This window comes from Nothoprocta perdicaria, unplaced genomic scaffold (assembly GCF_003342845.1).
Source record: "Nothoprocta perdicaria isolate Ctin4 unplaced genomic scaffold, notPer1 scaffold_445, whole genome shotgun sequence".
NCBI lineage: Eukaryota > Metazoa > Chordata > Aves > Tinamiformes > Tinamidae > Nothoprocta > Nothoprocta perdicaria.
This window is the reverse complement of record NW_020455694.1, coordinates 76,158-86,867: the sequence shown is the minus strand read 5'-3', so window position 1 is coordinate 86,867 and position 10,710 is coordinate 76,158. Positions and strand designations below refer to the sequence as shown.

General features: G+C 59.3%; 1 protein-coding gene and 2 long non-coding RNA genes across 3 annotated transcripts; 2 read left to right on the top strand and 1 right to left on the bottom strand.

Moving 5' to 3' along the window:
- Nucleotides 1-3,169: 3,169 nt before the first annotated feature.
- LOC112953435 lies at nucleotides 3,170-4,357 on the top strand. Its single transcript, XR_003250574.1, has 3 exons — nucleotides 3,170-3,226; nucleotides 3,339-3,630; nucleotides 3,784-4,357. It is a non-coding gene; the product is annotated as an uncharacterized LOC112953435 (long non-coding RNA).
- On the bottom strand, nucleotides 4,318-5,620 carry LOC112953436. Its single transcript, XR_003250575.1, has 2 exons — nucleotides 5,425-5,620; nucleotides 4,318-4,538 (listed from the first exon to the last, which is right to left on the bottom strand). It is a non-coding gene; the product is annotated as an uncharacterized LOC112953436 (long non-coding RNA).
- A 936-nt stretch (nucleotides 5,621-6,556) lies between these two features.
- On the top strand, nucleotides 6,557-9,921 carry ERI1 (exoribonuclease 1). Its single transcript, XM_026046483.1, has 5 exons — nucleotides 6,557-6,721; nucleotides 7,043-7,253; nucleotides 7,987-8,070; nucleotides 8,772-8,881; nucleotides 9,720-9,921. The coding sequence occupies exons 1-5, from the start codon at nucleotides 6,669-6,671 to the stop codon at nucleotides 9,898-9,900; spliced, it is 639 nt and encodes a 212-aa protein (XP_025902268.1). The 5' UTR covers nucleotides 6,557-6,668; the 3' UTR covers nucleotides 9,901-9,921.
- The last annotated feature ends 789 nt before the right edge of the window (nucleotides 9,922-10,710 follow it).

Here is a 10,710-nt window from a genome sequence, read left to right as displayed (position 1 = left end):
CCGGCGGGCTCTGCCAGTCCGGAGGGACAGGCACGCGGGCAGCGCCAGGCTGCTCCGTGATGGGGCCGAGGCGGCACCCGCCGCGCTGGGATGTCCCCTGCGCTGCGCGGGCTCCCAGGGCACAACGTGCTGCGGCGCAGGGCTCCGTGGCGCGTTTCCAGAGCGCGCGGCGAGCAGCGAGCCGCGCTAGGGCGTTACGTAACGGGGCGAGTTTTCGGATCCCTCTGCATTTCTCTCCTCCTGCCTCTGGAACAAACCGCTCCTTTGTCCGAGCGAGACGTTGACGCGCTCGCTTCGGRTAACAGCACTTGCTGGGCGTGGAAAACCGACCTGTCGGGATGACGCGGGCTTCTCCAACTGGCTACAGTTGGGAAACTTATCCCAGAGGAGCTTCCCGTTCTGTGCCTGACACATGACACACTGGCACTGCAGCCACCCCGCTGCTCTCCCTGGCATCCAGTCCTCTGGGCAGAGCTCCTCTCCACCTGGTCCATGGCCCTTGGGCCCAAAATTCACTTTTTTCCAGTGAAAAGAGAGCTGAACYTCCCTGCGGACCCTCAGGCAGTTCAGCTGCGAGTCCTGGTGGCTCGTGGGTGACCATGGCTGGCTCCCAGCACCATCTCAGCTCCTGCTTCCAGGGGCAAGTGATGCAGCCYGGCCGCTGTGGTCGGCTCCGACCTTGTCTGGGCTGAGATGTGCAGACAAACGTGAGGAGTTGAGTCTCTTATGGCCCTTTCCCCCAGCAGGGGTATTTGTGCCGGGAACGCTCCAAGGAAATGCTCTGGGGGGGTTCTTTGCTTTCCCTTCTTTGACTTCTGTACCAGAAAGGTACCAAGGAGCTCGGGCAGGAGACGGAGCTAAGGCGTCGCTGGCGGGGACGGCGCCTCTTGGTGCCCGTGTCCGCCACCACAAAGGGATTACGACCTGTCCCGTTAACTCCATAAATTCCCTGTATTGCCCACGGAAAACGTACGTGCAAGCGAAGACTGCTCATTTCAGCTGTTGTCACCTGCTCAGGCAACGTGAGCGCTCGGGGAAGGATGATTAAATGGTTGGATATGTTGGGGATTCGCTGTGGAAAAAAAGATTTAAAAGTTTAGTCCTCATTCCCCTGGGGAAGGGGACGAGCAGAACGCGGCGTTGCCAAGCCCTTACTACRGGGAGGACAAGCGGGGCTTTGTTCTTGGCCCTGCAGCGGGTTTGGCGCTGCGGGAAATCGCGTGCTGTGGGCAYGGCTGCGCCGCACTCCTCCCGTCCTGCCCGGCCACGTCAGCCTCGCGCTCCGTCCCACAGGAGAAACCCTTGACCCGGGACCGGCCTTGGCTGCACGCGGGGCACAGAAGCGGCTCAGATTTCCGCCTCGCTGCCGTGGTGGTGCTGGCGAGTAATTATTAACTAGCAGAAAGTGTGGTGGGGGAAGCAGCACGGCAGCGTTTTATTGTGCTCGAGTGAAGCCCCGAGCAAGCTCTGCGACGGACRGCGCTGTGAAGCCACCGCCGCCGTGAAGCGCCCTCGAGGGCACGTTGAGCTAATGCACRAAAATGGGGCTTTGCTCCCTGATCTTTAACATGAGGGCGAGTTTAAAGTTGCTGCAGTTAGTARATAAAACAATAACTCAAACACGTGAGCATGAGCAGCACTCGGAGCACTCAGATTTTGCTCCTTAACCCAGTGAATCGGGAGGTGAAAGCTGAGGAGAGCGCTTGCCGTGCTGGTTAGCGAAGCAGCCTCCTCCGATCAGCTCAGGTGTGCCGAACAACCCAAGCAGCCAAGTCTCTTTTTAMCCAGGGAGAAGTTCAGTTATTCACCAGTCGGGCGCCGCAGGCCCGTATGGGCCCCGCCCGTGCGGTCGGGGTTTCCTCGCTGTCGTCTGGGCTGGAGGAAGGCAGGTCCTTGGAAACTGGAGGCAGGGAAAAGGCAGGATGGAGCCGGGCTTCCCGGCGAGCAGACAGCAGTGCGTGGGCCTGCTGCGGCTTTCCCTGCGGCAGGAGAGCGCGCGGGGCCCTGCGCCAAAGCGGAGCCGGTAAAAATAGCCGCAAAGCAGATCTGGGGGCTTGGAAGCTGCGTGTTCCTATTCTGGGAGGAGGGCGGCTCGTCACGCTGCACCTCTTCCCGAAAATGTCTTGACGGCCGCTCTCGTTCCAGCTAATAAGCTCCTGAAATGTTAATGAAGCTGATGAATTTTTCATGGCTTCGTATCTCGGTCGCCCGAGCGCTGCGCCACGAGCGAGCGCAGGCAGCTTTGTAGGGCACGGAGCAGCAGGGCGGCAAAATACTCGGCAGTTGGGAGGATTCGCGGGCCCCTTGGTGAGCTTTGTGCAGTGCCGTGTCCTCGATGCCGCAGCATCCCTGCCTTTCTCCTGGCACTCCCTGGATGCTGTGCTAAGGTGCCAGAGGCTCCAAACCTTCCCAGATGCTCCTGGAGCTACCCAGATGGGCTGGTTTCTTTGGAGCTCCTTTAGCCAGGCAGCAGCTGCTGGAAGCGGCTGGATTTTCGGCTGGCTGCCCGCGCGGGCAGCTTCCCTCCGTGCTGCCGATTCGTTGCGGGGCTCCGGCATTTCATGGGTATTTCCTGAGGGCCAGAGGCGCACGCGGGCCGTGCCGCCAGCGTGTGCCCCGCAGCGGGGGCGTCCCATCCCAAAGCCCAGTAAGCCAAGGACGGGAAGAGCAGCGGGTGTGAGAGGAGGRGACGTGCTCACAGCGGACCTGGGTTGGGAGCAGCAGCTGCCTGGTGTTCTTAGATGCTTGTAACTGGCTCTGGCAGCTGAAATCCAGCAAGGAGCRGGAGGTGCTGACGCAGGCATGGAGCACACGGCTGGATCGAGGTCCTCGCTAGGCTTCCCGTGGAGAAGCACCCTGGAAGGGATGCAGGGAAGGGCGCGCACCTGGGGCAGCACCAGCACCACCTCCGCTTGTGCCGAGAAATGGGGTCTGGGCGAGGGGCCTTGGCACGGCCGCCTGCTCGGGCTGCAGGTGGCTGCTTTTCCTTCGCCTGGAACCTCATCCTCGGCGCTGCCCGTGCTCCTGTGGGAAGGGAGCGTTTGGAGCTGCAAGGAGGCGCCCTGCGAGCACTGTCCCTGCATGTTCTCTTGTTCCCAGGAGAGCTGCTGAGCCAGCCGAGGCCGGAGGGGCTCACGGAGATCATCTGCCCCAAGAACGGCAGCGAGCGAGTGAACGTGGCCTTGGTTTACCCGCCCACTCCCACCGTCGCCAGCCCTTGTTCCAAGTGAGCACCAAGAGCTGAATCCTCATCCTCCACGGTGCCGCAGATCAGGCTGGCGCCCCTCGCATGAGGGTGCCCATCTTGCTGACCGTGTCCCTGTGCTTCCCGCTCACAGGTAACGTGACGGCCCTGGTRCCGGAGGTTTTTCCGCTTTGGACTCCGAGCAGCTGCGGGGCCCAGACGGTTCCCGGGGTGCCCGGAGGCCGAAGACGGCGAGGCACGAGGTGAAGCGGCCGTGGCAGGGAGGGCGCTCTGGGGGCGACGCTCTGCGCACCACGTGTGTGAAAAGCCACTTGGATCTCACGGTGACTGGGAAGGTGTCCTTGGCACCACTTCATTCACACCTGCTCGGGAGGGAGCCTCTTGGAACAAGCTGCAGCAGCACGGGCCGGATTTGCTCCAGATGAGTGAGTGCAGCGGTTGGTGGGAAGCATGGGGTGGGAAACACATCCCCCATCGGGCTGCCACAGATGCTGACCAAGGCGGGAGCATGGAGAGCTTTGGAGGCGCSCACTGCCATCTCCGCTCGCCGCTGCTCACGTCCCTCTGTATCCCTGCAGGAGGAAGCTCACACTTTGCTGCTGTGACGCGGCGTGGAGGAAGGAAGCGGCACAGCGGATCCTCTCCGGGCCCGTTTGCCACTGCGCCCGCTCCCACGGATGGAGCGCCGACGGAGTGGGGGGACGGAGCAGCCCTGGGACCACAGCGCCCGGCAGGATCTCTCAGTGGCACCGCCAGCCASGCCGAGATGGGGATCGCTTATCCGCCCGCTGTTCAGGAACTGGCCTAACTGCGGTTCCATCCTTTTTTTTTTTTTTTAAATATGTGAAAACTACTTGATTTTCTACGCAGTCCAAAGCGGCCCCGCTCACGTGAGCTGTGCCGAGGGGTGGCGGGGGCTTTCGGCGTTGCCGCTGTGCCGCGAGGCTGCCAGGGGCCTCATGCCCAAGGCCTGGTGCTGCAGGAGTGCGCGGTGGGATTTACTCGTCCCCTTTGAGGATCGGTCGCTGGCCATGGGGAGGAGAGGACTCCAAGAATCCAGGCGCGCAGCCCTCGCGCTGCTCCTGTCCCCGTTCAGGGCACCGTRCGTCTCCCACCAGAGCCAGCTGCGAGTTTAGCTCCTCCTGAACGTGGGGAGCATCCCCTGGCGGCCGCTGCTTCCTCCGCTTCGGAGGACTCCGCTGGATTTGGCGTGATTGCAGATGTTCTCACTCGCCGGGCGCTTTGTTTCCTACCGGAGCTGGCGACGAGCGCGAGCYGGCAGGACCCGCTTCCGTCCAAGGGAAATTCCCGGCTCCGTGCATGGCGCAGGGAGCTGCATAAGACACGAAACAAAGGGCTGCAGCCGGAGAGAGCCCCAGGGGCGTCCCGGGGCTCGTGGGACCAGGAGGCCTTGTGTCGGGGCCCGGGCAGGACTCTGCACGCACACACACACCCCCACGCGCCCCCTGCACCCACATGTCCCTGCCAAAACCACCCACAATAAAAGCGATCTCAAGGAGCCGCCCGGCTCACCGCTTCCTTCCGCCCCCATGGGCGCCCGAGGATGGACGCGTGGGGATGTGCTCGGGAGCCTCCTTAGCACTTGCTGGGATGAGCCTGCTCTTTTTCTTTTTAGGGCATTCTGTGGGTTTGGTGAGGAACAGGGGTGCCCGGGGTGCCCTGAGCAGGACCCCTAGGGCAGCGGGAAGCACCTGCACCRACTTAGGTGCTCAGGAGGGACCCCCAAAAGCAGGCCAAGGAGCAGAAGGGACTCCCTAAAGCAGGGAAAGGCTCAGGARGGACCTCCAAAATCCAGCAAAAGCCTTGGAGGGAGCTCCAAAACTGTGCAGAGCCATGGGTGGGATCCCCCAAATGGGGCAAAGGTCCAGAAGGGACCTCCAAAATGGGACAAAGGCCATGGACAGACCCCCCAAAACTCAGCAAGGGTCAGAAGTGACCTCCAGAACGTAGAAAAGGCCATGGAAGGACCCCCAAAATGTGGCAAAGGCTCAGGAGGGACCCCTACAACCAGGCATTTGCCCATGAGAGATACCAAAGACCTGCCAAAAGCTCAGGAAGGACCTCCAAACCCAGGAAAAAGGCCCAGCAAGCACCTCCAAAAGGGGGTAAAGGCTCAGGAGGGACCCCCAAAAGCCAGCAAAGCTCTAGAGGCATCTCCAAAACGAGGCAAAGCTCCATGAGGAGCCCCCCAAACCCACCAAGGCTCGAGAGGCACCTCCAAAACCCGGCAAAGGCCCACAAGGGACCCCCAAAACGGGACAAGGGCTCAGCGGGGCCCACAGCAGGCTCGTCGCACACGGGAGCTGGAAGTGCGTCTGCCGGGCACCTCTCTGCGCCTCCCGCGGCGGAAAAGGCGGCTCTGCACGAAAAGAGAAGGGAAAGAAGGGTGAACACAAGCCAAAACCGCGGCGGTTCCCGCCGCCCCGCCCCGCGGAGGGGCGGGACGCGGCCGCCCCGCCGCCTTCCCGCCCGCCGCCATGGAGGAGCACAAGGAGAACCGCCCGCGGGCCGCGCTCAACGAGGCGCCGCCGCCCGCGCGCCCCGCGGTGAGCGACAGCGCGCAGCGCCTGTCGCGGGGGCGGGGGGAGCCGGCGCGCGGGGCGCCCCAACCGCCGTAACGGCCCCAACCGCCGTAACGGCCCCGCCGCGGGGGGAGGGGGGAGGGAGGGCCGGCGCCAACGCGCTGCGCACGCGCGGCTTATATGCGCTCCCCCCGCCCGCCGCCCCGCGCATGCGCGGAGGCGCCGCCCCGCCGTTACCACGGCAACGGCGTGCCCAGTTTTTTCCCCCAAATTGCATGTTTTTTACCCATTTTTTTTTTTTTTACCGCGCTTTTTCCCATTACTGTTTCAACAGCCGGTACAGAGGGACCCGACCCTTTTTTTTTTTTTGCCGAAACCAGGGAGCTTTTCCCTGCCTTTTCCCACCCATGTTTACCGCCCATCACGACCTCGTGCCGTTACTTTTGCATCCTTTTCTTCTGTTTTCCTTATTATTGCTATTTTTATCACTACTCCCCCAAAGAATAAAGGAGAACGTGTCCTTTTTCCAAGCAGGTTCCCTTATTGCCTGGTTCCTGCCCATTTCCAAGGTGCTTCCTTTTTTCTTATCCATTTCTAAGACATTTTCCCTCTTTTATTAAAGAGGGATTAAAGAGATTAATAATCCCCCTTTGATTAAAGAGCTGGATTAAAGCTGTGATGCTTTAATGCATTTTCACAGCAAAACGACATGTACATTTTCACAGTCTGGCCTCTCTCTCTGCCTCCTTCACGTTTCCGCGCAGTTTTCCATGAACTCTGCCGTGTTCCCGCAGGGAAAGCCGCAGCCCTGCGGGAACAAGGAGCAGGAGGGCGCCGGGGAGGAGCCGGCCGCGAGGCCGGGCGCCTTCAGCGACCCCGTCTACAAGGAGATCGCCGTCACCAACGGCTGCATCAACAGGATGAGCAGGGACGAGCTGCGCCGCAAGCTGGCCGAGTTCAAGCTCGACACCAGGCAAGGCCGAGCTTATCATAAAACCCCTCGCTTGGTCCTCAGGGTTGTTTTAATCCTGCGCCGTGCTGCTCACACGGTCCCAAAACGCCCGGTTATCCCAGTATCCCGAGCCCTGTTGTAATGCAGCAGGAGCTGCATGGTAAATGTTGGATTTGCAGCTCAAAATGGGCTTGGAAATGATGTTTTTGCGCTGCCGGGGGCACTTTTGCCTGACCAGCGGTGAAATAATTGATGTTACGTTTACCGTTGATATAAGTGATGTGACGATTTTGAAATAATTGGCATTACGGGTGACCCTTGCTGCTCTCCCTGTGTGTCCAGAGGGGTGAAGGACGTGCTGAAGAAGAGGCTCAAGAACCACTACAAGAAGCAGAAGCTGGTGCAGAAGGAGGCGGCGGACGGCGGCGGCGGCCTCGACTACCTCTGCGTCGTGGACTTCGAGGCCACGTGCGAGGAGGGCAACCCGCCCGGCTTCGTGCACGAGATCATCGAGTTCCCCGTCGTCCTGCTCAACACGCGCACCCTGCAGATAGTGAGTGCGCCCGCAACACCCCGAATACCGTCCTGTGAGATAATAACCCCTCGGCAAGGGGTTGTTGTCCCGGGGTGCTTTGCTTTTGACGCGTCTTCTCTCCTTCGGAAAGGCCGGGGTGGGTTTTAGGTACGTGTTGAAATGGGTGTTAGAAGCAGCCGCTTTTTTTCTCTTAAAAAGAGAAAAAATTCTATACTTGTGCCTGCTAACCAAGGCCAAACCCTTCTGTCCTTAAAAACACGGAGCAGCTGGAGAAGGTGGTTCCCCTCCGAGATGTGGCCTTTATTTCCACTCTGAGCATCTCTGCTGATAAGAGGGACCTTTCAGTTTCTCAGCCTCCCACGTGGTTTTTCCTCGGAAGCTCCCCCTTCCGGCGCTTCAGCAGCCTCTCCCGTAGGGAAAACTCCCCTCTCCTGTCCCGCTGAAATGGAGAGATTCGCTGGAAAGGAGGGAGCGGCGCGTTCTTCCCAGAAACGCCGCGTTTCTCGGGAAGCGGAGGGAGCAGGGGGAGCATTTCCTGGCGTGGCTGGGAGCAGCAGAGCCCCTCGCAGCCCCTGTGTTTCCCAGGATCTGTCAGGAGGGGCGGTTTGTACCTAAAAAACCTGCATTTCCTCTCCTTGTTTTCCCCGCGTCCGCGTGGCCGAGGGTGGGAAAGCCGGGCAGCCCCTCGGGAGGCTCCCGGTGCCGGGCGGAATCCTGGCGTGGACCCCAGCATTTCCTTCCCTCGCCGCAGGAGGATTCCTTCCAGCAGTACGTGAAGCCGGAGATTAATCCCAAGCTTTCTGCCTTCTGCGTCGGCCTCACGGGGATCACGCAGGTAACGGGGGCTTCTGTGTCCTCCCAAACACACAAGCGAGAGGTTTGGSGCTGACACCCTCAGATTTACGTGCCACTTCTTTTTCATTATTCCGTAGACTTACTCTTTTCCTCRTTTTTTGTTATTTTTTCCCCCTTTCCAAGCCCTTATCCCAGAATTGATGTCACCAGGTTGGTCTTTTTGGCACTTTCATGGGCAAAAGCCCTCACTTTGTAGCTGTATTTAGTAAAACAGTGACTAACTACATCAGTTCCTCTGCTGATGCATATGTGTGTGCATATACACATTCCCCTGTGTGTATATGTACAAATACTTGTAATTTTGGGGGGGGTTCGGGGAGCATTACGGTGGCTACGGTCTGTGCTCGAGCAGCTTGAGCCCGGAGCAGGGCCACAGGCTCCAAGGCTTTTGAGCCGAGTTCAACAAATGACTAATCCGTGAGCTGTCTGGAGGTCATTGGCTATTTCGAGGGCGATCTTGTGATGCCTTTTGCTGGAAGAATCCAGCAGAATTTATGCTGGTTTTATAGTTGTGCTTTTATAGTGAGTAATACGTTTCAGAAGAATTTTCAGTTTTCAGAAGAATTTTGCAAAGCCTTCCCAGTTTAGTAACTCAGTGCAAGCTTCACTTTTACGCTCCATACTGCTCCCTCTCATTTTATTCCCCATTTCTCTTCCCTCCTCCCCTTCCTCCCGTGCTAGGAGGTGGTCGACAAGGCCGACCCGTTCCCTCAGGTGCTGCAGAACGTCGTGGATTGGATGCGGGCGCGGGAGCTGGGAACCAAGTACAGCTACTGCCTGCTCACCGACGGGTAGGTCCCGGGAAACCYGGAGTGTCCTCCCCAGCGGCAGAGCCCCTGGGTGCTCCCGGGGACAGCAAGAGGATCCGCTGCTCTCGCTGCTTGCTCCGGGTGCCCGCACCTTTGGGAGAGCTGCAGACGGAGCTGGACGTGAGGCGTGGGGCCGTTAGATGGCACTGTTCCTTCTCCAGCTTTCCAAACCCGTTYGGGTGTCCAGGAGGGTGTTTGTAGCGCGTTGCAGTTTGCGGGTTCACAGCAAGTCTCACACACTTGTTCTTATGAGGAGAAACCTTCCCGAACCCGGGAGTTACAGGAGAGGTTCCGTAGGATTCTTCCATAATACCTCAGAGCTGCTCAAGCGACGCTCGTGGTTCCAGGCAGCTCAAATGATGTCCTCTTAACCCTTCCCTCACATAAAGCACAGAAAAATGCCGTAGCCTGCGACGTGGTTGGCTTGGAAAGTCTCGTAGGGTTCGGACACTGGTAGGAATGGATGCCTCACAGGCCTTTTGGTTTCCTTTTTCTAACAACTSACATGGATTAGTGGGTGGGAAGATGGTTCCCGTGCAAGGCCCTTGTTGTCGGCAGGGTCCTGCAGCCCYGCAGGGTGGTGCCGCTGCAGGAGAAGGGGTGCAGGGGGGAGGCCCCGTCCATGGGGGAGGAAGGGCAGGCGGCTCGTTTATTTCCCCTTTGATTAACAAGCTTGTGCTGAAAAGCTCCTTGCCAGGAGGAGGCTTTTYGCCGCCTAGGCTCTCTTCTGCCAGCCCTTTCTGGACGGAGGGCAGCCAAATTCATCATTATTTATGTGGGTTTTTTTCCCCCCCSCCTCTTCTCTCTTTGTCTTTKGAAGCTCCTGGGATATGAGCAARTTCTTGAACATCCAGTGCCGTATCAGCCGGATCAAGTACCCTTCCTTTGCCAAGAGGTGGATCAACATTCGCAAGTCGTACGGGAACTTCTATAAGGTTGGTAGCGGTTGCCTTTTCATTTTCTCTTGTGKGGGGAAGAGGAGCGATGTTGTAGAGGTCTGATGGGTCCCGTTGTGCCTGGCAGCTTGCTCGTGGTGCCAGCCAACGTAACGCCCATTCCAATGGCYCGCGAGCCAAGGCCGGATCAGCCTCGTGCAGGGCCATGTGCCCAGCACAGCACATGGGGAAGAGGTGGCTGATGTTCCATGTGAGCTTTGCTCTTTCCTAGGGAGAATAGCAGGGAATATTGCAGGGTTATTCCTGTTTCCCCTTGGGCTGCGCCTTCCCGGCGTGGCCTTCCCTGTTGGCCAGGACGTGGAACACAGTCCCCGTGGTCCTGATGGCCGTAAAGCAGAGGGCCCTGCGATTCCCTTCCTCTGTGTAGTGTGGAGGCTGTTGGGAGCAGTGAGAATCACTCAAGATCGCCCCGRGTGTAGACAGCAGCTTGTTGGCTCTGTCCTCTCCTGGGGTTGGAATAAGACCCAGAAGGGAGCGTCTGTCTCTGCGGGGCGTTTTGGGGTGCAGTCGCTTGGGATCCAAGGGAAGGCAGCCTCAGTTTCCCGTGTTGCCAGCGGGAGGAGGTGCAGAGGGACCTGGACAGGCTGGAGAGTTGGGCAGAGAGGAACCTCCTGAGGTTCAATAAGGACACGTGCAGGGTCCTGCACCTGGGCAGGAATAACCCCAGGCATCAGGACAGATTAGGGGTGGACCTGCTGGAAAGCACCTCCACGGAGAGGGACCTGGGAGTCCTGGTTGACACYAAGTTAACCATGAGTGAGCAGTGTGCCCTCGTGGCCAAGAAGGCCAATGGGATCCTGGCCTGCATCAGGAGGAGTGTTGCCAGCAGGTCAAGAGAGGTGATTCTGCCCCTCT